The sequence below is a fragment of the Myotis davidii genome, unplaced genomic scaffold, assembly GCF_000327345.1.
Source record: "Myotis davidii unplaced genomic scaffold, ASM32734v1 scaffold32, whole genome shotgun sequence".
Lineage (NCBI taxonomy): Eukaryota > Metazoa > Chordata > Mammalia > Chiroptera > Vespertilionidae > Myotis > Myotis davidii.
Genome location: NW_006286587.1, coordinates 200,693 through 224,705, shown reverse-complemented (window position 1 = coordinate 224,705; position 24,013 = coordinate 200,693). Strand labels below are relative to the sequence as shown.

Here is a 24,013-nt window from a genome sequence, read left to right as displayed (position 1 = left end):
GTTCTTTTTACCATCATTCTTTCCACGGAAGGTTCTGGAAAGAACTCCAGAGGTAAAATGACTGGAGAGAAGGTCAGGGCACTGGGGGCCGCACTGGGCCGGGGAGCAGGACACAACATGTTGGCCTACAAACATCATGTCTGTTGGCAGCCCTGGTTCTCTCCAACAGATTACATCTACCATGATGACAGCAGCCAGGGAAATGTCAAGGACAGCTGGCGTGCACGCGTTCCAGGCTCAGGGCAGGGCCTGTCTTGTTACAAGACACAGGGGAGCCCTTTGCCTCCAAGGGCTGACAGCATCAGCCGGGCAGGAGCAAGGCTGGGTCTCTCGGAAACGGGCCAGCGCGCTGCCCGCGAAACCTCCTCAGCCTTGATGAGGAGCCGCTGCCAGCTGGAGGAATGAATGGCACAGGGTCTTTCCATCAGAAAGACAGGCTCTGGCAGCCCGGGCTGCTCGGTGTGAGAGGCAGCAGGAGGAGCCAGGAGGGAACCGGGCAGGGGCTCCTGTTGGAGGGGCTGGCCTGGGCAAAGGCCTGACTCCATTGACATGGAGCGCACTGTGAAGGGTGCCCCCTGGAGGTGTGCAGTGGGGGCACTGAGGCCAGGAGGTGAAGGCAGACATCCTGGCTGGAGTGGAGGGCGAGAATGTGCAGAGAACCAGGGGGAAGGGAGGAAGGAATGTAAAGATCCTCCGCCCTCCGCACCCTCCCTCCCGCCCTGGGAAAGGAGTCTTAATTTAGAAGCGAATCTGCCGCTCCGGCTGGTGCAAGAAAATCACACCATCGAGCTTCCCAGGAAGGGCAGCTCACCAAGGACTGTACCTGGGTTATTTCTCTGGCGTTCTTCTCGGGCTCATGCAGCCTAAAAAGGAAAGAGACACACAGATAAAAATATCCTCCCTATCTCAAGCGCTCATGTAAATTGATAAGAGTAACACTGAGGTTCACTTCCTATGGGGTGGAGGACACGGGTGAGTGGTTCACAAAAGAAACACAGCTGCTTATCAAGTGTCTGGACAGATGGTCTGTCTCATAAAAAAAGGAATTGGAAGCAATTTTTAAAGCTACTCTATCAGTAAGGATCTCTGAAAATTATAACACTGGGTGCTGGGGAAGACATGGTGAAACTGGCATCTATATATATAAAAGCCCAGTGACCAGAATGGTGGAATGACCAGAATGACCGGTGGCTATGACGTGCACTGAGGCAGCCAACCAGCCTGATCCAGGCCCTGATTGGCCCACAACACCCCCGTCAGGGGCGGGCCGGCCAGCCAGCTGCCCACCGCCCCTGTCCCTCGCCAGCCCGGCCCAGTGGGCCCCCAGCCAGATCCCACCCAGGCATGAATTTGTGCACCGGGCCTCTAGTTTTTATATATTGCTGGTGGGAGGGGCACATTGAGGCAACCCTTTTGGGAAGCAGCTTAGTTAGGCAAATCAAGAGCTTGGATGGTGTCATCATCTTTGGATTCATAATTGCATTTGGTGGCGGGGGTGGGGGATTCAAAATATCAAAAAAGCTGTCTGCACAGAGGCACTGGTGCAAGCAGGGTGGGGGAGGGAGCCACATCTAACTGCTCTGCCAGGGGGGACTGCCTAAGGAAATTAGGATAGACTCGCTGATAAAGATTTAAAAGGTTTATGAAGAAGTTTCTGTTTTTAAATTATGAATGATTACATTAAAAGATAAGTGAAAAAACAAAATTCTCAGTGGAATGATCTTAATTATGAAAAATGTGTGGATAACACTGGGAGGAAACAGTAAAATGCTAACAGCAGTGGTCTTTGGGTGGTATGTTTTTCCTCTTTTTAGTTTCCCATATTCTCCCACTGTTCCATATCTTACACATCTAGGTTTTATCATTAGACGAGAAGAGGGCCCAGGCTGGTGCTCTCAGTGGTTAGTGCGCCCACAGGCTGGATTCTGGTCAAGGGCACACACCTTGGCTGCAGGTTCCTCACCCTGGCTGGGGCACGTGCGGGGGGCAACCAATCGATGTGGGTCTTTCACATCCATGTTTCTCTCCCTTTCCTCTTCCTCCTTCCCCCCTCCCTTCTACTCTCTAAAATCAATAGAAAAAATATCCCCCGGCGAGGATTAAAAAAAAAAAAAGAAGAAGAAGAAGAAGAGGGAAGGATCAAGTGTCCTGGTTAATCAAAGAAGCCATTCATGCGCTTGATTCTGTAATTGGAGGCCACGGCCTGGCTCACTGCAGGGTCACAGACAAGGTGGTGAGCAAGTCAGAGCCACTGGTTCTGCAGGAGCCGAATATATTCTCAGGCCACACTCTGGGGATTAGCCTGGATAATGTCAGAAGCGAGCAATGGGGCTTGGCCGCGGGGTTAGTCATGGATTTAGCATGAGTGCTTGGCTCAGAAAGCAGTTCTGGGCATGATGGACCCCACCTGGCCACAGAAACGACCCTCCAGGAGCAGGGACAGCGTCTGGTAAGGAGGGTCACGCAGCTCTATCCACATCCCACCTGCTTCCAACCCTCCGGGGCTCCCAAGGTCTCTGGTTCAAGTCCAACTCATCACCCTGCTCATAAGCCCCATGTGGTCTGGCCCCTACTGCCCCCCACCGCACCCCCAGGACTCACTCATTCCTCCGTCCTCATTTCCCCACTATCCACCCACCAAATATTTCGAGAGGACTACTTGATACGACACACTTTAGGTGTCAACAGCAACGTCCTTGAATGACCTTCTTAGCCACTTTTTTTGGTTAACTTGTGCATCATTCAAGACTCATCTGTGGAGTCATGTCCTCGGGCTGGCTGGGCTGAGCCTGATGACAATTTCAAACCTCCTTATGTGTGTTCCTGTCTGGTGTATGTGTCTGTCTGTCTGCCTGCCTGCCGTGCGTCCTTACCGTACGGGTGCTCAAAAGTGACTGGGAATGAATGCCAGTCAGACTGCCCCAGGGCCTTTGCACATAGTCCTCCTTGCCTCTTCATCTAGTTCACTCCTCCTCTTCCCTCAATCCCTGTTTCAAACAGTCCTTTCTCCGGGAAACTTGCACTGAGTCCCCCAACTCCTCTCTCGGAACACTGGGTTCCCTTCTTTCAGAGCAGTACTCCAGACTGGAAGAGATTTTCCTCTGTGTGCGTGTCTGCCTCTTCTCTGGCCTCTCCTATCTCCGTGAGCGGAGCTGCCATTACTCTGCCCTGTGCTCGGGCTAAAGAGGTGGGAGCCATCCCGACTCTCCTCTCTCCTCCTTACAACCCATGTCTGAGCTGCATAAGGCTTGCTGACTCGGCCCCCAAAATACACATCAAACCCAAGCGCTCCATCACCTCCACCCTCACAGCTCCCTAGATTCCCGTGGTGCCTCCTCCCTGTGTTCCTGCTTCCCTTCCCGACTCCCTGCATACCATTCTCCACATGTAAAAATGCATACGTGATGTCGTATCATGTGTCTGCTCAAATCCCTCAACCCTGCAGTGAGTATCCTGACAGGCAAGGCCCGCATGGCCTGCCCCCCATCTCCCATCTCTCTCCCCCTGGCTCACTCCACTCCAGCTGCCCTGGCCTCTCCATATGCATGAACGTCTCCAACTGCTCCGGCCTCAGGCACTTGGCATTGGCTGTTCCTTCTGCCGGGCCCACTATTGTCCAGATAACCCCATGGCCCATGACTTCTCATTCTCCAGCTATCCTCTAAATGTCACCTCCTCAGAGAAGCCTTCCCTGATCACCCACACACCCCACCTCCTGCTCTGCTCTGAGCCCATCTTTCTTTTATTTAGTCAGCATCTGCATCATGCTGTGTATTAACCTCCCGGCTTGTTTGATCACCTGCTTCCGGACCATGGTCTCCATGTGAGCAGGGACTGGGCCCATCTGTTTCACCACTGGAGCCCTGACTCCCAGTAATGGGCTGGTGGGGCATTACCACGCGGTAAATATTTGAGGAATAAATGAATGAATGAATGAATGAACGAACCAATGTCTGTCCCAAGTGCCATGAAACTGGGCCTTAGTGTCACTTTTGCTCCCCTTTGCAATCTCCCAGCTTAAGGCCTGGCACTGAGCTGGGCTCAATAAGATGAATAAATGAAAGAATCAGGGAAGCCCTATGTATTCCAAGAATAAACGCAGTGAATGTCTGACAAGTGAACAAATGGCCAACTGAATGAACCCCAGTGCCCAATTAAGAGAGCAGACACATTTTGCTGTCGGAGCTGGGGAAGATTACAGACAGTGTTCTGCCTGACGTTCCTCACCCAGGAAGGTGGATATCGCCAGTCCCTCCACCGGCTCTGCAGCCTGAGGGGCGCTTTGAGCTCAAAGCGGCAGCATCCCCCGTGGCACCCTCCCCGTGGTGTGCAGTGCTGCCCACACCAACGTCCTCTGGAAAGCGTCTGATTCCAGCCAGCCCAGCGGAAGCGGCTGCTACATGGGAAACCACCATTACGGCTCGCTAGCTATTGCTTTGGTTTAGAGAGATGAAAGGGAGCAAGCGATCTCCTGGCTCCCTGGGTAGGCTCCTGATGGAAAAATAAAAAACAGGCAGAAAACGGCTGGCTGGCTTCTCTGGGGAGGAAGAAATAGGCAGCGAGAGCAGTGGCGCAGACAAAGAGCGTCAGCTTCGTCAGCTTCGGTGTGGAGACACGGGGAGGGAGTCGCGGCACCAGCACTCACTGGCTGTGGGACTTGGGAAGGTCACACGACCTCTCTGAGCCCCAGCTTCCTCGCCCACACATGGGACAACAGTAACCTCCTAAACGGGGGTTCTCAAAGTCTGGCTCGGGAGCAGTAGCAGCAGCACCACCTGAGAACTTGTCAGAAACACACATTCTGCATTAGACACTCTGGGGGCGGGGCCAGAAGTCTGTTTTAACAAGCCCTCCAGAGGATCCGCCACACACCCGAGTCTGAGAACCCCTGCTCCATTACAGGGGATAACAGTAAATCACAGGGTTTTTGTGATCATTAAAATCACCTCTGGGCTAATACCGGCAAAGGCATAGATCGGTTCCTGGAGCCCGGTGAGGGCTCAATACATGTTAGCTGCTGATGCGGTTGTCATTATTATTATTGGCATTGCCCCTTTCACCCAGAACTTACTGTCTAATTGGGAAGACAAGACAAATACAAAATTATGACAACAATAAAAACAAAAAAGAGAGATACTTTCCTATTTGGGGCCGTGAAGCCACGGGGGTGGGGGGGGCGGGTTTAGGGATTCCAAGGAGGAGATGGAGATCGCTGCAGTGGGTTAGGGTGGTATTCATTCATTCATTCATTCACTTGTTCGTTGAACAAACCTTTGCCGGGCACCTATTCCATTTGCCATGGCCAGCACCGAACATGAGGGAAGTGAACCTGCCCTCAGGAGGGATGGGTTACAATCTGGGGCCAAAGCCAGGGACAGCTTGAGCGCATCAGGACGCCCTCACGGAGCCCAGAGGAAGAGCAGGAGGTAACCTGGTGAAAGGAGGGGTGCCCATTCTAGCTTCCATGTCGCACAACTCCAGGGGGTGCCATTCACAGAGCCCCCTCTGATGCCCCCTGGAATTGTGGAGACCCTGGGTGGTGAGTGAGCTGGGGTGGGGGAGCACATCTCAGAGAGAGTGCGGCCTGAGGGAGGAGAGAAGGGAATGCGGCCTGGCTGAGCCACAGAATGAAACACTGGGGCGTGGCCAGAAGGGAAACTGTCCGCGTCAGCAGGGGCTGGACCATGAGGGACTCGAAGGCCTCTGGACTATCGACAACCATGAGAGCCACTAAAGGCTTTTAGGCAAAGGATGGAAGCCGAGTCTTGGCCTCGCAAAAGAGTAAACGTGGTGTGCGCGCACACATAGCACCCTCACTGCCCCACCCTGGAATCGTCCTTGACGCTACATCCAATCCGTCAGCAAGTCCTCTTGAGCTGAACCTCCAAAAGTACCCAGCATCCACCAGTTCCCAGCCCATCCCACCACCTTGGTCAAGGCCACTGTCATCTGCTCGGACCACCGCAGAAGTCGCCTCTCTGCCTCCACACTCCTCCCCCATGGCCGGGTCCCACATGACACTCAAGGTGATACGTCTTAAACAAGTCAGATGTCTCCCTCCTACGGCTCCTCATTCCACTGGGAGTAAAACCCCAGGTCCCAGCGGCCACAGCCCTAGACCACTGGCCTCCCCTCCAGACCCTCAGTTCCTGCTTTTTAATTCTGAAATCCACAAAGCTCTACAAAATCAAAATATTTGCAAAACCCATTTGGTGGCAAAACCTGACCTAAACGTGAAGCTATTTATAGTTTTTATTTGTTGCTCTTAGTACAGACGTTCATATATTTCCAAGCAGGTACATTCACGTAGTAGATTGTGGCGTGCTGCTTCTATTCTGCTGGGTGAACATTGTGGGCCTCCCGAGAGCTGGAAAGCCTGCATGAGTAACACATCTGGCTGCATGGGCCTCAGCTAACAGCCTGTGGGCCTGCATCTCCCTGAGCTCATCTCCTGCCCTTCCTCTCTTTCCTCTGCCCCAGCGTGCAGGCCACCTCTGGGCCTCCCGTCACCTCTCACCTCCGGCCGTCGCCACACGTGCAGTCTCACCCTGCACACACCTCTGCTTCATAGCTCCCTGGCTCAGAACCTGCTTACATCTTCAGGGGGCCCCTCCTCCTGCCTAAGAGAGTCCTGCCTTAAATCTCCACCCCTTTGGTCTGTTTGATTTGTCACATGACATTACATATAATTTACCTCTATGCTTACTGCCGGCTTCCCTCACCGGCCCCATCTGGGCCCAGAGTGATTATTTTTTTATTAATACTCACCCGAGGATGGGTATATATACACATATATACATACATATACATATACACATATGTATGTGTGTGTGTGTATATATATATGTATAAATATATACTAAGTTGTATAAACATTAATCAGGTAAAAAGAGGAGGCAGGAGAATGCTGGGGTGTGTTGGGCAGGAGGCTCAATAAGTTTAGTGAATGTGGGCGAGATAGAATGAGGATAGTGTTAACATTCAGACAACCTTGGTTCAAATACTAAGCATATAAACCAGCTGTCTGGCATGTTTCAGATCATTGTATTTCTCTAACTTTCAGTTTCTTACTTGCAAAGTCGGGATGCCAAATAGCTCAATCTCTTAAGAGTTTCAAGGTATTTACATGTGACTGTAGATTATTTCAAAGCACTGTGAGAGCTAACCTGCAACCCAGGTCCATGCCCTTGACTAGGAATTGAACTCGTGACCCTTCGGTGGTTAGAGCTTGGACCCGCTCACCACTGAACAACACTGGCCAGGGCAAGTCCGGACCATTTTTGTTCACTGCTATATCCCCAGCACCCAGCACTGAGCCGGCACATAGTAGGGACTCAGTAAGAATCACTGAAAAGATGAATCAACAAACTAAGACAACATTTGTGACACAATGTCATCACCTTAGCCTCTGACCAGGGCGCGGGCTTCCGGATGGCGCAGACGCTTTCTACCTTACTCGCCCGGCATCCCCAGGGCCACCCGTGCCAAAGTACTTAATAAATATTTAATGAACGAAGGAAAGAGCAAAGTATACAACTTGGATCTGGGTGGTGTGTTTGGACTGTGCTTCTGCCATAGTCCAAACAGGATTTCATAAGAGTCTGGGTGTCTGTGGAAGTCCCCTCCGATCCCCTGGGGTCAATAATTAAAATGGGCCTGGCCTGAGGCACTTCCAAAGCAGAGACAGAAAGGTTGACTGGCAGAGCTGGGGTCAGTGGGTGTGGATTCTGCTTTTCCTGTTTGGGGCTGTCAAACAACTAGGTAACAATTGCAAAAGCATCGTAGCCCAGAGATGCACTCACCTTGTAGAAGAAGTGGATCCTTTGGCTGCAAGAGAAGAGAAACAACAGCCAGTTATTTATCCTAGAAACATACTTTGTTTTTTCATTTTTTGGGGTGGAGGGCGTGCGGGGGCAAACGTTTTCCTCCAGTGACACTGGGAGAAATTGTTGAAATCATATCCTCTCAACCATAGGAAACCCTGTACTCACCTCTGGGAATTGCCAAAGGTCAGATTCCAAAGCAGCCTTTAGCCTGGAGGGGCCACCTGCCCTAGCCCTGGTCTGGACTCCACCACAATCCTCACCCAGACCCTGCATCAAGGCTCGGTCCCAGCGTGGCCTTTCCCTGCTGGAGAACAGATTCCAGCGGGGCTGTGAGCTGGGGAGCAGGTGTGAATCCCACTGCTGCCACCAGCTCGCTCGCTGTGTGGGCCTGGGTGGGTCCTTTCTCTCTGAGTTTGGATCTCAGCTCTCTGACTCACAGGACTGGGCTGGACGTTCATTTATTTTCGTGTCACCTTTCCCAAAGAGGATCTTGGGAGAAAGAAAGAGTCCATCTGGTTCAGAGATTTTTAAACCTGTGATATGGGGCATCCCACAGAGAAGCTGCTGGGGTTTAGCCACCATTTGACTAGAATTTCACTGCAAAATTGTAATTAAAAAGCAACATGCACACTCCAATGTGCTCTGCACCTCGTGTCAGCAGGCTGGAGGCGGCCATCATGCAGCCATTCTTGCTGCTGGGTTAATGCTTGGGGCCTGGGCAGGCAGTGGGTTTTCAGGTGAGCGGGTAGCAGTGGGAAGGCTGCAGCTCAGCATCTGACATCTGAATGGAGGCTGATGGGATGGGTTGCAAAGTACTAGGACATGAGATGTCCCAGGGAGTCCAATGACTGATGACCCCCATTTTACACCAAGGAGATTGGGTGACTCCTTACGGGCACAGGAATGGTAACTGGTAGAATAGAAATGAAGACATCTCACTGTATTGAGGTAGAGGATGGGCGTATCCTTCCAGGGACCAATGAGGGAGAAGGGGCATCTCATTAGGGTGGAAATGATGTGCAGTGTGGTCCCTAGAGTCCCATGGCCAAGGTGTGAATCCTGGCCCCACCACTTGCCGGTTGTGAGGCCCTGAGCAAGTTTTACAACTTAGCCATACCTCAGTTTCCTCATCTGTAAAATGGGCTTAATAATACCACTGCAGAAGTCTGTGGTAAGAACAGTGCCTGACACATCAGAAGGACTGTGCGAGCGCTAGTTGTCACTGTCACTGGAGCGTATGTCTGAGAGCTGGGCTCTGCATGTACAGACCCACCACCCAGGTCCGGGTGGCCCGCACCCATGTCTACAGCTCTCCAAACTGCCACTCCTACTCTGGAACACCCAGTCGCAGTTGCCTAAGCCCCCTAAGGAATGAGCTCAGGTGTGCCAGGAGTGACATGGTGCCCAGGGATGAGGCTCTAGACCAGCGGTTCTCAACCTGTGGGTCACGACCCCTTTGGGGGTCAAACGACCCTTTCACAGGGGTCGCCTAAGACCATCGGAAAACACATATATAATTACATATTGTTTTTGTGATTAATCATTATGCTTTAATTATGTTCAGTTTGTAACAATGAAAATATACCCTGCATATCAGATATTTACATGACGATTCATAACAGTAGCAAAATTACAGTTATGAAGTAGCAACGAAAATAATTTTATGGTTGGGGGTCACCACAACATGAGGAACTGTATTAAAGGGTCGCGGCAGTAGGAAGGTTGAGAACCACTGCTCTAGACGAAGGGCTGGGATTTCCCTAACAGCCACTGTGAGCACTTCCCCCTAACCGGCTGGCGTGTCAGGTGTGGTGGGCCAGGAGTCCTTCCTGTGTGGGGCTTCCCAGGAACTTTAGGGAAACCACTGGGTAGGTCACTTGCAGAAGCTCCTCCCGATTCCAGAGACACGGGCCTGCCTCTAGCCCTCCTGGACCAGGAGCCTGAGGCTCGGCCAGTACTCAGAGCTAAGCCTTCCAGCCAGCCCAGGAGGGAGGGGCAGCCTGGGGGCAGAGGTGAGGGTGCAGAAGAGGCGTGTGACTGATGCAGCATGCCCCCTCGAGCTGAGCCCGTGGTCGGGCAGGGAGAGGCAGCTGAGGACAGCACTTTACGGGCTGTGGCACGTGGTAGCTCGCCACCAGTACTTTTCAGGGGACTTAGGATAGACTCTGACAAGAAAGAAAATATCACAGTTCTAATTTCATCTATGGGACGTGCATGTGTCAGGTTGACATATGAAATGTATTTCCATCACTTGTAGTCAAATAAGTTTCAGAAACCCTGGCTTAAACTTGTCTTCTTCGAGAGCAGAAAAGAGAACTTGCATTTTTTGAGGCCTGAGAATGTGTCAGAGCAGTTATTTTACATGAGCTTCTTTGGTTTCATAACTATCCTTCAACATAGGCATTGCTATACCCATTTTGCAGGTGAGCAAACTGAGCCTCGTGGAGGCCAAACTGACTGTTTAGAACCTATAACAGCCCTGATTTGTCTTGACTCCAAAGGGACCAAGACAACAGGTCAGGGACCAAGGCAGACAGGGCCTTGCCACAACAGGAGCTACACAACCACACACACACACACACACACACGGGACAATGTCCCCTCCTGCCACCGGGAGGGGAGTTTCCCAGGGAGGCAACTCATGTTTAACGCTGACGACAGGAGGTAACATTTATTGAGCACTTGCTGTGTGCCACGTGCTCTCCTAACTTTTACATATACCACCCACTTAACCCTGCCAACAGCCTTGGAGGTGGGTGCTGGTGTGATCCCTACCCTCTTCCAGCCTCCTGCCTAGGGGCTGGGCATGTAACTGGACAGGTAAGAGGAAAGCAAACGTTGGCCAGGGGTTCCTGGGAATATGACTTGCTCTCTGAGACCCTCTCCCCACCCTGCAGCTCTGTTTCCCACCTCGATAGAGGTGCCATGAGGAGGTACACGGCCTGGAGCAGAGATGCCATCTTGCAGCCATGAGGGGAAGGCCCCGGGAGGGATCCACCCAGACCCACCGGGTGAGAGTGTCGCGCCAGCCATGGCACTGCTCCCTCTGGACTTCTATCTCATCCCTGGAAATAACTGCACATCTTAATGGTCAAGCTATGGTGCTGGTGTGATCCCTACCCTCTTCCAGCCTCATGCCTAGGGGCTGGGCATGTAACTGCACAGGTAAGAGGAAAGCAAACGTTGGTCGGGGGTCCCTGGGTGAGGGTGTCATGCCAGCCGTGGCACTGCTCCCTCTGGACTTCTATCTCATTCCTGGAAATAACTGCACATCCTAATGGTTAAGCTATGCGGCGCCCAATGCCCTCCTGTGACCTCCCGCGACCTCCTCCTTTGGAAAGGACAGCCTGGGGCACACTCCTGGGGAAGAAGCAGGGAATGCACCCACCTTTCTTCTGTCGGACTCGCAGGAGATAGAGGGCAGCGATCAGCAGGGCCACCAGCAGGGCACACACCACGCCCACCGTGATGAAGATGCCCTTCAACTTCCCAGGATCAGCTGGGGACAAGGCAGAACAGAGGCTTCAGGCGCCAGATGAGAACCAGAGAATCGCCACCCACCGCTCTCCGCACCCCTGGACGGGCCCCGTTAACTGAGAGCCTCTGGCTGGGTCTTCTCGGGCGTTTCGAGCCTTGTGGGCACGTTCATGGTTCCACACACACGACCCCACATGGGTCAACTGCAGGTAACACACAAACCATGCCGCGGTGCCAGGGGGAGACCGCGTGGAGCTTCAGCCGTGGTAGAAACCGGGCTGCAGGACGGGGCAGACCTATCACTCCCGGGGAACAGCCTGTTCTCCGCATCGGCCTGAACCAGTGGCCACCGAGGCGGCACAGGCCCACTCAAACTCCGAATCTCAATGGGGGCGGGGAGGAATGGCCGCTTGCAGGTGACCAGTGGGCTCTGCAGACCTCTCAGGGGCTGCCCAGGATTAGTGCCCGGGACCCAGGCAGAGGGGCTCTGAACCCAGACACTGAATGGAACAAGGACTTGGCTGGCCCCTGGGCACAGAAAGGGAGCCTACACCAGAGCACAGTGGGCCGCGGGAGCAGGGCTGAGCTGCAGAAACGTGGGTTCAAATCCATGCCCCTAGTTGTGTGACCTTGAGCCAGTCATCTGAACCTCCACACACAGGCTTCCTCTTGTGTTACTGAGGCCAAGAATAAGCTCTACCACGTTGGATGGCCCTGAGGATTAATCAGCAACTAACCCAACAACCAACTCACGCACTCTTGCCTCCTGTCTACAGACATTTCCTACTATGTGCTGGGCTGAGGGCCAGGTCCTGAAGCTGCGATGTCCAGGCTCCTAGCAGCTGAGACTCCAAGCTAGGGTCACAGCGCCACTCCTTCGGCACTGCCAGGAGCAATCGGAGGCCCAGAGAGAGGCACTGATGGGCCCAAGGTCACCCAGCAGGTCTGGGCCAGGGCCAGAGGTCGACCGCACATGCTGCTCTAAGTGCAGGCCTCGTCCAATGAGAAGCAGGTATCACTGACATTAAAGCGCACCCTGACAGGGCCCGGCCTTCCTTGGAGCTCTCTGGCCCCTAGAAGGATGCACGAAGGGAAGAAACAGCCTTTATTCTAACCCACTCAAAGGCTCTGCTGTGGCCAAGGCACAGCCATGCTAACGATGGAACATTCCTCGCTGGCACCGAAGCGCCAACTAGGTGCTGCCATTGTGAAGAAAGAAGGGAGACGCACGCCAACAGGTCGGAGGGGTGCTGGCGTGGCACCCTGCACCTTTGACTCTCCCAGGAGGTGGCAGCATTACCAGCGTCTTCATGAGCACGCACCCTGGCCTAGAAAAGCTCTTTGGGAAATGGTCCCATAGAAACAGCTGCACGTGTAGCACAATATGCACAAGGACAGGTACTGCAGCAGCGATTACACTGGACGGAAGCCACACACATCTGGAAGCCCCGCCCCGCTCCCTGTGGGGCAGACGTGCAATGGCAGCCAGGGGACCAGGCAGAGAGGTCAGAAAGAGCCAGGAGGAGGCAGGGGCCGACATGGCCGGTGAACACATGGCTGTTAGAAGAAAGCAAGAGGCAGGGCCCTGTGAGGGCCTCCGGCCCTCCCTCGCTCTTTCTTTTCTTAACGTACATTGATGTCAAAAGATCTATCGGGGTAGGTGCCGGACTCTTACCAGTGGTGACTATGGAGTGTGGGGTTTGGGGAGGGGAGCTCACTTCAAAATGCTACTTTCTATCTATAGACTTCTAGATTATCCTATAATAGGCATGGATTACTACTTATAACAGTAAAGATAAAATCTAGTTAGAGCCGGGTCAATTAAAGTGGGGGCCTCACCAGAGGGTTCATCTGGGTCCTTCTGGTGAGCAGGGGCCGCCACGGTGATGGTTTTGGTGAGTGCCGGCTGCCCATCGTGCTCCACCTGGCAGGTGAGCATGGCATCCTCCCTGTGGGCAGACAGATCCACGAGGAGCCAGCTCCTCCAGCTGAAGGTCCCATCCTTGTTCTCTACGAGGGTCGGGGCCGTTTCTGTTCGGGACGTGTTCCCGTTCTCCAGCCAGGTCAGCTGTAGGCGCCGGGGGTAGAAGTTCCTCACCAGGCAGGTGACGTTCTTCTGTTTCTCTGACACCATGTCCTGGGTAACCTCCAAGGTGGGCGGAACTGAAACAGCACAGGGCACAGCTCTGACCTCATGGGCACAGACCACCCAGGGCGGCTCCAACCTGAGCTCCCCCACCACAGTAAGGGGATCTCAGAGGGCAGGTGCTCAGACATCCATGGTGCGCTTTCATATGAATGACATCACTAAGCACAGGAGCCTGCACACAGTAGGTGCTCAGGGATCCCAGCTCCTGTGAGCATAATGTGACTAAGGTAAACGCACAGCCCGCATGCAGTGGGACATTATAACTGTAGAAAAATAAATGAAATCGCACAGAGGCTCTACCTCGGATGGCCTCAGACACGTTGGCAGTCCCACGAAGAGGAGGGTCCCCCTTTAGGGTGTCGTGGGCCACCTGGCAGATGACCTGGGAGCGAACATCCCCCGGGGCCAGCAGCACCCTGGCTGTGCTGGAGACGTTGTAGGAAGGGCTGTCTCCCTCTGGGTGCACGATGGTCTGGGAGGCTGGGAGCTCATTCCCATCCTTGAACCATTTCAGGGTGATGTCTCTGGGGGAGAAGCCGTGGGACTGGCAGGTGAAGCTCACTGTCTGCCCAGGCGGCGACCTGCCCGTGGGGCCCGACACCACAGGGCGAGAGGGTTTGGCTTTAAAAGGAACAAAATGAACAATGAACATGATTGTGAATATCACCACTAACCATAAGCATTTGACACTGTCAAAACCGTCTCATATACCGTTTTTTTAATCCTTCTATTAATCCGGGGGTGTCATCATTCCCGTCTTACTTGGGACGACATTCCGGTCCCCTGAGAGAGGGGCAGGGCCAACAAGCAAATCCAGGCCTGAGTTCAAAGTCACCTTCTTTCCTCTCCGGGTGATGTCCCACCAGCTGGCCCAGGGACAAATTTACTGAGCAGTCTCCCCCTTCATACTAACTCCCCTAGCTGGCCTCTCCTGGAAACGTCCCAGATGTGAACGCAGAGGAAGCAGTGAGCCCAGGGAGCAGCCCAGTTCCCATCTGTGAAATGGGGCAGCAGGCATTTCTCCTTCCCGGACTGCATTGCGGGTTGAATCAGGGAATGGAAGCCTTTTTGCTTTAGCAAAACAGAAGATGCTTCACAAAAATAAAGAAACACAGATCCATTGTGAACTGAATGTGTATCCAGAGCTCTCCCTTCCGGTATTCATGAGCTACTCCATAGTTCTCATTCGTTCCACAAATACTCCAGCGGGGTCTGTCTCACCTGGGCCAGTCCCTGAGTTTGAAAGGGAGAAGACAATGGGACGGTTTTTTCTGAATTTGGGTTCTTCTCTTGGGTCAGTTTTGGGTTTGAACACACAGATCACTGAGTGCTGAGAAAGCCAGAGGTGGTTTATGTCTTAATCTTTATTAAAATAGAAGAGGCACAGACACAGGTCTAGGAGCAGGCGGGACTGCTGTGTCCTGAAAGCATCCACACACAGGGGATCAAACGTGAGAGCAGCTTCTCCCTGTAGAAGGGGCCTGTAGGGTGTCTCCACATTGTGAGTTCTTACCCAGCACCTTCGCTAACAGTGGGCAGGCGGCAAACATTAACAAGAACTTGCATCTGTAAATATCTAACTTGCTTCCTGAAACGCATCGAACATTTGAGGACATAGATAAGGGAATGTCACTTGAATCATCAAGTGGTAAAAACACCAGCAGCCTGGATGCCTCTGGAGATGCTGGGATCAGTTACTGTTTATTGAGAAAACCTGGCATCCGGATGCTGGGCTGGTCCTCTGTGCCTCAGCCCCTCATTTTCCCACCGCCCTGAAGGCAGGCCCTGTGTAGTCTCACTTAGGGGATGAGGCTGAGAGAGGGACCCGCTGGTCCAGGGCACACAGGGAGGAAAGGCAGGGCTCATCACACCGCTCACAGGACCGATTACTTTTAGCATCTCGGTTCTTTATCCGTGAGCCTCAGGGTCTGGCTCTGTACAGAGTGGCTGAGAACACCACCGTGGTAAGGGGAGTGAGGATGTATGTCACACAGAGCCTGGCATACAGGGGCGGGCAAAACACGGAGTTTATTCTTATATTCTTATTTATTAAGTATTGTATTATTTTCCATATAAACAACTGCAAACCGACTTTTGCCCACCCTTGTACAGTAGGTGCTTAATAAATAACACCTACCATTGTTATCATAAGACCTGGCCTTACTAGTTCTGAAACTACCTCTTTGTTCTTTTTTAAAAAATATATTTTTAAAATTGATTTCAGAGAGGAATGGAGAGAGACACACAGAGAGAGAGAGAGAGAGGAACATCAATGATGAGAATCATTGATCGGCTGCCTCCTGCACACCCCACACAGGGGATCGAGCCAGCAACCCGGGGTTGGAACCGTGACTTCCTGGTTCACAGGTCGATGCTCAACCACTGAGCCACCCTGCCTGCCCGGGCCCTATTTGTTCTTTAGGCAGTAAGATTGCAAAACAAAAGCATAGCGGAAAACACCAAGAAAAGTCTCAAATCCTGCTCCCCGCAGCTGCTGTGCAGAACTCAGATGAAAAAAGCAGAGAAACCACCAAATTATGGTTCTCTCCCTTTTTTTAATGATCCCCTCAGGAAACAAGTTCGGCAAAATGACTTTCAAAACACACACGAGATCACAGGCGTTTCCCCACAGGTTAGCTCTTTACAGAAGCAGGAAGCATTTTGCAAAAAGGGAGGACAGGTTTTATCAGTGACGTTTTGGTGTGTTGGGGCAGGAAGGGCTCTGGGGCTGAGCAGGGGTATCTGTGGGGATTCCGACCCTGTTTAGACACGCTGGTGTCCCCAGCAATGGAGCTCGGATCTGTCCAAGGTGCTGGGCTGCCCCTCCTCGGGGTGGGGTGGAGAGGGCAGGGTGCCACTCTCAGCCAGGCCTGTGCCGTAAGAGGTGTCCCTGCCATTCTAATTGGGCTCATTTTCTTGGGCCTCCGATGAGCTGTCACGGGCACATGCTACTCTGAAGCACCTGTACCTCTAAAGCTGTTGTTGTCTCAGCCCCAGCAGCAGGGGGGCACCTTTTTCGGGGGTCGGGGGGAATGCAAGGTTTCCTGTGGCCTCAGAGAACATCTAGCTCAGGCTGTCTGTCTGGCTCCACATTAGCATCCTCTGGGAGTTAACAATTCAGCTGCCAGGCCCATGTCTGAGCAATTAAATCAGACTTCCTAGGGTGGAGCCAGGGACTAGGGACCAGTTTCCCAGGTGATTCCAATGAGCCGCCAAAGCTGAAAGGCACCGAATCCCACCTTTAAGCCCATTTATACTGAGGCCTGGAGAGGACAGTGACCTGTCCAAGGTCCCATGGCTTTGGCGATCATAGCTCACATCAGACATGTGCACAGCTGTCTCACGATGGGCTGACATGTGCACAGCTATTTCACAATGTTCACTGAACATTTATTACGTGCCGGGCCCTGCTCTAAGCACCTCACATGTATTCGCTCAGGCCTCGTAGCTGCTCTGTGAGGTCAGTGCTGTCACTGACAGATGAGGAAACCGATGCACAGTGTGGGGAGTGATGGGTCAGAGGTCACAGAGTCGGGAAGTGGCAGAGCTGGGATGTGAGCTCAAGCAGGGGACTGGCCCATGCTCTCACCCGCTGGGCACTGACCCTCAGTAACACCCTGAGCTACTCTATGACTTTTTAGGCATCCTCTCCTACCTTCACAGACCCTTGAGCGGGAGCTGTGATGGGGAAACTGAGGACTTCTGGGAAACTGAGAGTTGCCCGAGAGCGCCCAGCTGTGGGTGACACCACTGCCCACTGAGGGTCTGTCCTCTCAGCTGTATCCTCACACCTTCCTGCGAAGGGTGGTGAGACCATCCACTGTCTACAGGTGGGGAAACTGAGGCCCAGCAAGAGAAACTTGGCCACACCATGAAATAGCACCTGATTTTGGGGTGCTACTCTGTGCTGGGGTGATTCAGACAGAGCACCCCAAATTCTTCCCCTCTCCTAAAAGGAGTCCATGATTATTATCATTTTACAGATGAGAAAACGGCTGAGACAAGTGAAGGGGCTGTCTCCTCCACCAGCACCATGTCCGGGAGCATTTCCTGTGGCCCCCAGGCTACATGCCCATCAACAGAGTAAGTGCACCACCTCACAGCCCCAACACTGACTGCCAGCCTCCTCCTTCCCCCCGAGATTCCTGACTTCAAGGAGTTATAGGAAGGAGTGCCCTCCAGTGCCCAGGCCGGGGGCCCGGCAGCAACAAATGGGAGAGTGGGCTCACAGTGAGTCTAGAATATGAACTCCTGCTCACTGGGGCCGCAGGGCCCTCTAGGAAATGCCCCCTCCTCACCCTCAGTCTGCAGAGACAGGGATGCTGACCTCGGCGGTGCTGGGGTTCAGCGACCCCTCTCTGCTCTGTCCAGGCCACTGTGCCAGGCAGCTCCACAAAAGAGGGAAGGCCTCCTGGATGCTTCTCTATGCTGAGCCATGTGGTTGGGAACAGGGTCAGCCCATCGCGAGACAGCTGTGTACATGTTGATGTGGGTTGTGAAGCTGACCTGCCTTTCACAGGACCTTTTTGTAAAACGCTTCTTGATGAAGAACAGAACAATTCAAGATTTTAAAAAGAGAGGTCTGGAGTGTTCTCCACTCTGACAAGCACAGTGGGGTGTGGCAAAAAGCAGGGCTGTGAGGCCGCTCGGGGTTCAATCTTAGCTGCTGTACCTGCTTGTCAGTTAGGTCCTCCTCTGAGCTTCAGCGTCCTCATCTCTCAAAAGGGCCATCAGAGAGCCCCTGCCACCGCGCTGGCTGTCAGAGAAATGCCGTGAGGAAGACAGGCTCCTGACCGCTCCCACCGCCTGCTTTCTAGCCAGGGCCTCACTGAGCAGGCAGAGGGGGAAGGGGAACGAGCTCTCTACCAGGAGGCAGCAGATCAGAAACAGAGCCACTGACACCTGTGATGGCCGAGGCAAGGGACACACCATTGGGAACTGTTGTAATACCTGGAAATTCGGGGTAAAGCCACCTTCCCTGCCTGTGTCCAGGAGTTGTGGGGAGACCCCACTGCCACCATGTCTAGGAGGGGAATGTGGTAATACCCACACAAATTAGAGTGCATACACCCTGTGACCTAGCAATGCCACTTCCAGTGAGCACCTCCCTCTTGAGTAGGGTGACCCATGGACAAAGGTATCCCCTGTGTCACTGTGTGAATAGCCTAAGGTTGGGAAAACTCATATCCATCAACAGAAGACAGTGAATGAACGATGCTGACTCCACAGGCTGGAGGGGAGGCAGCTGTTGAGGGAGGGGCAGCTCTAGGTGCTGATGTGGATGCTCGATTTGGGGCGATGTGGCTGATGGTTGAGCTTCAGCGTCCTCATCTCTCAAAAGGGCCATCAGAGAGCCCCTGCCACCGCGCTGGCTGTCAGAGAAATGCCGTGAGGAAGACAGGCTCCTGACCGCTCCCACCGCCTGCTTTCTAGCCAGGGCCTCACTGAGCAGGCAGAGGGGGAAGGGGAACGAGCTCTCTACCAGGAGGCAGCAGATCAGAAACAGAGCCACTGACACCTGTGATGGCCTAGGCAAGGGACACACCATTGGGAACTGTTGTAATACCTGAAAATTCGGGGCTAAGCCACCTTCCCTGCCTGTGTCCAGGAGTTGTGGGGAGACCCCACTGCCACCATGTCTAAGAGGGAATGTGGTAATACCCACACAAATTAAAATGCACACACACTGTGTCCTAGCAATGCCACTTTCCGTGGGCACCTCCCTGTTGAGTAGGATGACACATGCACAAAGGTATCCCCACTGTCACTGTGTGAATAGCCCAAGGCTGAGAACAACTCACATCCACCAACAGAAGACAGTGAATGAATGATGCTGTCTCCACAGGCTGGAGGGGAGGCAGCTCTTGAAGGAGGGGCAGCTCTAGGTGCAGATGTGGATGCTTGATTTGGGGCGATGTGGCTAGAGGTAGGGAGAGGTTCCCCATCACCTTGGGGATCAGTGTCTGAATGTGAGGGGCATGCAGGCTGGAGGGGAGGCAGCTGTTGAGGGAGGGGCAGCTCTAGGTGCTGATGTGGATGCTCGATTTGGGGCGATGTGGCTGATGGTAGGGGGAGGTTCCCCATCATCTTGGGGATCAGTGTCTGAATGTGAGGGGCATCTGAAGCTTTGAGAAAACAATGGAAGGAGGATTCTGGCTCCTTGTTCAATGGTTTGGTGTGATCAGCTTTTATTCAGCACCTACTATGCGTCAGGTCTTCCATGGGGGGAGGGTCCTACACCCGGGCAGGAAGGAACCTGCCTGGAGTCAGACTGGGTTTTGGAATGGGCCCCTCACTAACTGGCCATGTGACCGAGGGCCTGTCACCTCTTGGCCGCAGGCGCCCTCTGTGCCTGGGAGGGTTGGGAAGGATGTTCTATAGGTGCTGGCATTCCAGGATTAATGATCCGGGGCCTCTGGCAGAAAACCCCAACTGAGCACTTCTGCTGCCTCTACGGGGTGACTCCTAAGTCACCACACGGGGAGCCTGCTCCCTGGGCGAGGGACAGTCTGAGATCCCTCTGCTCAGAGCCTCAGTGGCAGTGTGACTGGGTCCCTGAAATAGAGGGGTTTACCGATCGGACAGACCCACAGTGAACACCCAGCCTCTGGGCATCCCCTCCCCCCAGGGCTGTCAGAGTCAACAGAGTCTGTGCCTCTTAGAAATTCCTCTCGCCTGGTGCTTCTGAGGATGAAATAAAGGAAACGTTCTCTCTCTCTCTGCCCTGGCAGATTTCTTCCACTGGAGGGAAGAGAACGGAGCTTCAAGAGGAAGAGCCGTTGCCTGCTTTGTTCTGCAGCTGCCTCAGCACCCAGCACACAGCCTGGCTCACAGCAGCGCCAAGTGAGTGTCACTAAGGAGGAGCCTCGGCCCCATGTGGGGGAGCACTCCCTGGAGGTGGGTGAGGTCTGGCCTTGTGATGGGCAAGTCACTCAGACCTTCAGTTCCCTCATCCCTGCAACCAAGGGCCTGACAGGATTGAAAGGCCAGGGCTGGGGAGCCAGACAAGTGGGGGTTCCAGACTTTTCCCACCACTGACCAGCCGTGGTGGCTGAGCAAATAGCATGACATCTCCAGGCCTCAGCTTTCCTGGTCTGCAGACGGGGTGAAATCAGACCATGAATCAGAGCAGGACTATAAGCACCTGACTCTTAGTTGTTGTTCATAGAACTGAGGGCATCTTTAATGACTGTTGTCACACACCAGGGACAAAGGATGCCCCGGTACTCACCATTCACGCTGAGCTGAGTGCCTGCTCCAGACTTGAGCTCCGTGTCATCACTACCTCCTCTCCGGAACTTCACACAGTAGTAGGTCCCTGTGTCTGCTGGGGTGATGTTACTGATGCGGATGGAAAAGTCCAAGTTGCCTCTCCTCGTGGCGTCTGCAACACTTGTTACTCGGGGGAAGTGGCCTCCTTTGAAACTGAAGATTAACTCCCGGCCTGGCCCTGTCCCTCTGAACCATAGTGTGGGCCCCACGGGGGTCAGGGAGGTCACAGTGCAGCTCAGAGTGGCTGTCTCTCCAGCTGCGACGGACACTGACTTCTGAGGCTGAATCAACTGCAGCTCCGCACCTGCCCCTCCTGGAAGGAAGCACAGAGCAGGTATTTATTCACCATCTGGGAGCCTGGAGTCACCTGCAGCCCCTCAACTGCCCCTCCTGGAGGGAAGCACAGAGCAGGTATTTATTCACCATCTGGGAGCCTGTGGGCTGGTCAGTATTTATCAACAGCTTTCATCGACCGAGTGCACACCCTGAGCAGGCCTTGAGCCCAGCACATTTCATGTGTCATACATGTAACCCTCACAACCAACCTGTAATAAGGGAGCTTATAACAAATGAGGAAACTGAGGCACAGAGAAGTGATGTGGCAGAGAGTGGGCTTAAGACCTGAGCGCTCCTGGATGGAAAAGTCCATGTTGTCTCTCCTCTTGGCATCTGCAACACTTGTTACCCGGGGGAAGTGGCCCCCTTTGAAATTGTAGATTAACTCCCGGCCTGGCTCTGTCCCTCGGAACCACAGCATGGGCCCCACCGGGGTGAAGTGTCATGTCTGAGCTGGGCTCTGAATTCAAATCTGAATTTACCGGGAAGAAAGGGGCACAGTGTTCCTATCAGAGTGAACAGCATGGGCCAAGGCTCAGAGGTGGCAGCACGGTGTGTGTGGGATTCTCTAGGAGTTTAGTGTCATCACCACCTCCTCTCCGGAACTTCACACAGTAGTAGGTCCCTGTGTCTGCTGGGGTGATGTTACTGATGCGGATGGAAAAGTCCATATTGTCTCTCTTCGTGGCGTCTGCAACACTTGTTACTCGGGAGAAGTGGAGGCCTCCTTTGAATCGGTCAGTATTTATCAACAACAGCTTTCATCGACCAAGGGGGCTTTGAGCCCAGCACACTGCATGTGTCATACATGTAACCCTCACAACCAAACTGTAATAAGGGAGCTTATAACAAATGAGGAAACTGAGGCACAGAGAGTAAGTTTAGTGATGTGGCAGAGAGTGGGTTTGAGACCTGAGCCCTCCCTGGAAGTGTCATGTCTGAGCTGGGCTCTGAATTCAAGTCTGAATTTACCAGGAAGAAAGGGGCACAGAGGGAACAGCATGGGCCAAGGCTCAGAGGTGGTGGCAGCATGGTGTGTGTGGGGTTCTCTGGGAGTTTAGACTATGATTGGGGCCTGGCCCAGGAAGCAAGCCCCCAGCAAGAAGCCAGACTCAGCAGCTGGGGCTGGAGCAGGCAGTGAGGCAGTGGAGCAGGAGGACTTGGGTTTGGCTCAGGTCTTACGACTGTGTGACCTTGGCCATCACTTGGGCCACCGAGAAGTTCCAACAGGGACTCTTGTGAGTGGGCCTGACACTGCGCGCATGTGAGCGCTGCCCTTAGTGGGGCAGGTCTCTATACTGTCCTCTGAGCCTTAGTGTCCTCATCTGTCAGTTATATGGCCCCGTTTCCACAGACCAACCAACAGGCCTGAGCTAGACAGAGTCAAAAGGAAGCATCTGGGCCCTGGCTGGTTTGGCTCAGTGGACAGAGTGTCAGCCAGCAGATTGAAGGGTCCCTGGTCAAGGGCACATGCCCAGGCTCGATGCCCAGTGGTGGGCATGCAGAAGGCAGCTGATCAATGATTCTCTCTCATCACTGATGTTTCTAACTCTCCTTCTCCCTTAAAAAGAAAAAAAAAAGGGAAGCATCTGGCCTTTAAAGCCATCTGACCTGGTCTGAAACCTGTCTCACCTTTTACTTACACGTAACCTAGCATATCCATTGGTTTTGAGCCTCAGTTTCCATCTATAAGATGAAGACACCCCCAGCCCTCTCTTTAAGTCACTTAGCACCAAGTTTTTCCAACTCTCCCTCTTTCTCCCTTAAAAAAAAAAAAAAAAGGAAGCATCTGGCCTTTGAAGCCATCTGACCTGGTCTGAAACCTGGCTCACCTTTTACCTACACGTAACCTAGCATATCCATTGGTCTGGAGCCTCCGTTTCGATCTATAAGATGAAGACACCCCTGGCCCTCTCTTTAAGTCACTTAGCACCAAGCTGGGCACAGGGGAAGCTGCTGTCATTGTATAAGGGACACGCGAGGGAGGTATGTTGCTGACACTGATGGTCCTGCAGACCAGGGTGTTGGGGACCCACAGGCGGGGGGCATGATCAGGCTTCAAGGGCTCTAGGTTTGGCAGCTGGAAGGAGTCCTATAGGTCGGGGGTGGGAGGGGCCTGAGCCCCACATTGGAGAGAACTGGGACACATGACAGTTATATGGCCCCGTTTCCACAGACCAACCAACAGACCTGGGCCAGGACATAGTCAAAAGGAAGCAGCTGGGCCCTGGCTGGTTTGGCGCAGTGGACAGAGTGTCGGCCAGAGACACACAGAGACACAGAGAGGGAGAGAGAGAGAGAGAGAGAGGGGGGGGGAGGGGAGAAAGGACAGATCATAAAGACTTTGGAGACACACACACACACACACACACACACACACACACACTAACTTGACACTGCAGAGACACACAGAGACAGGCAGAGGGAGATAGAGTGAGACAGAGTGGGGACGGGGGGTGAGGGTGGCAGCTGCTATAGCTGCAGACCATCTGGTCTCCACCCGGTGCTTCCCTCACCCACAATGGGACCCTGTCCTGCCCTGACCTAGGCCACCACTGCCTTGTACATCAGACAGGGTTTGGGCTGATGCCCCAAGCAGCCCGCTCTGCCTCTGGTCAAGCAGGAGAGGGCACTGATTCCAAAGAAGGTGGGGGTGGGGAGAAAGGACAGATCATAAGGCCTACACACACACACACACACAGATTAACTTGACATTGCAGAGACACAGAGACAGGCAGAGGGAGATAGAGTGAGAGTGAGTGAGACAGAGTCGGGGGTGGGGGGTGAGGGTGGCAGCTGCTACAGCTGCAGACCATCTGGTCTCCGCCCGGTGCTCCCCTCACCCACAATGGGACCCTGTCCTGCCCTAACCTGGGCCACCATTGCCTTGTACATCAGACATGGTTTCAGCTGGTGCCCTGAGCAGCCCGCTCTGCCTCTGGTCAAGCAGGAA

At 53.5% G+C, this 24,013-nt stretch overlaps 1 protein-coding gene across 3 annotated transcripts in view; it reads right to left on the bottom strand.

Annotated features, from left to right (window-relative positions):
* The window catches only part of SIRPA (signal regulatory protein alpha), a 46,096-nt gene that overhangs the window by 4,109 nt on the left and 17,974 nt on the right, over positions 1-24,013 (bottom strand). For 2 of the 3 annotated variants that reach the window (XM_015560228.1, XM_015560230.1), the window contains exons 2-8: positions 20,684-21,037; positions 15,590-15,640; positions 13,753-14,073; positions 13,143-13,466; positions 11,215-11,325; positions 7,803-7,827; positions 824-863 (exon numbers count right to left, since the gene is read on the bottom strand). In XM_015560228.1, the coding sequence (XP_015415714.1) occupies positions 824-863; positions 7,803-7,827; positions 11,215-11,325; positions 13,143-13,466; positions 13,753-14,073; positions 15,590-15,640; positions 20,684-21,037 (1,226 nt within the window). The remainder of the gene's footprint in view (positions 1-823; positions 864-7,802; positions 7,828-11,214; positions 11,326-13,142; positions 13,467-13,752; positions 14,074-15,589; positions 15,641-20,683; positions 21,038-24,013) is intronic. The other variant, XM_015560229.1, reaches the window with a different exon arrangement.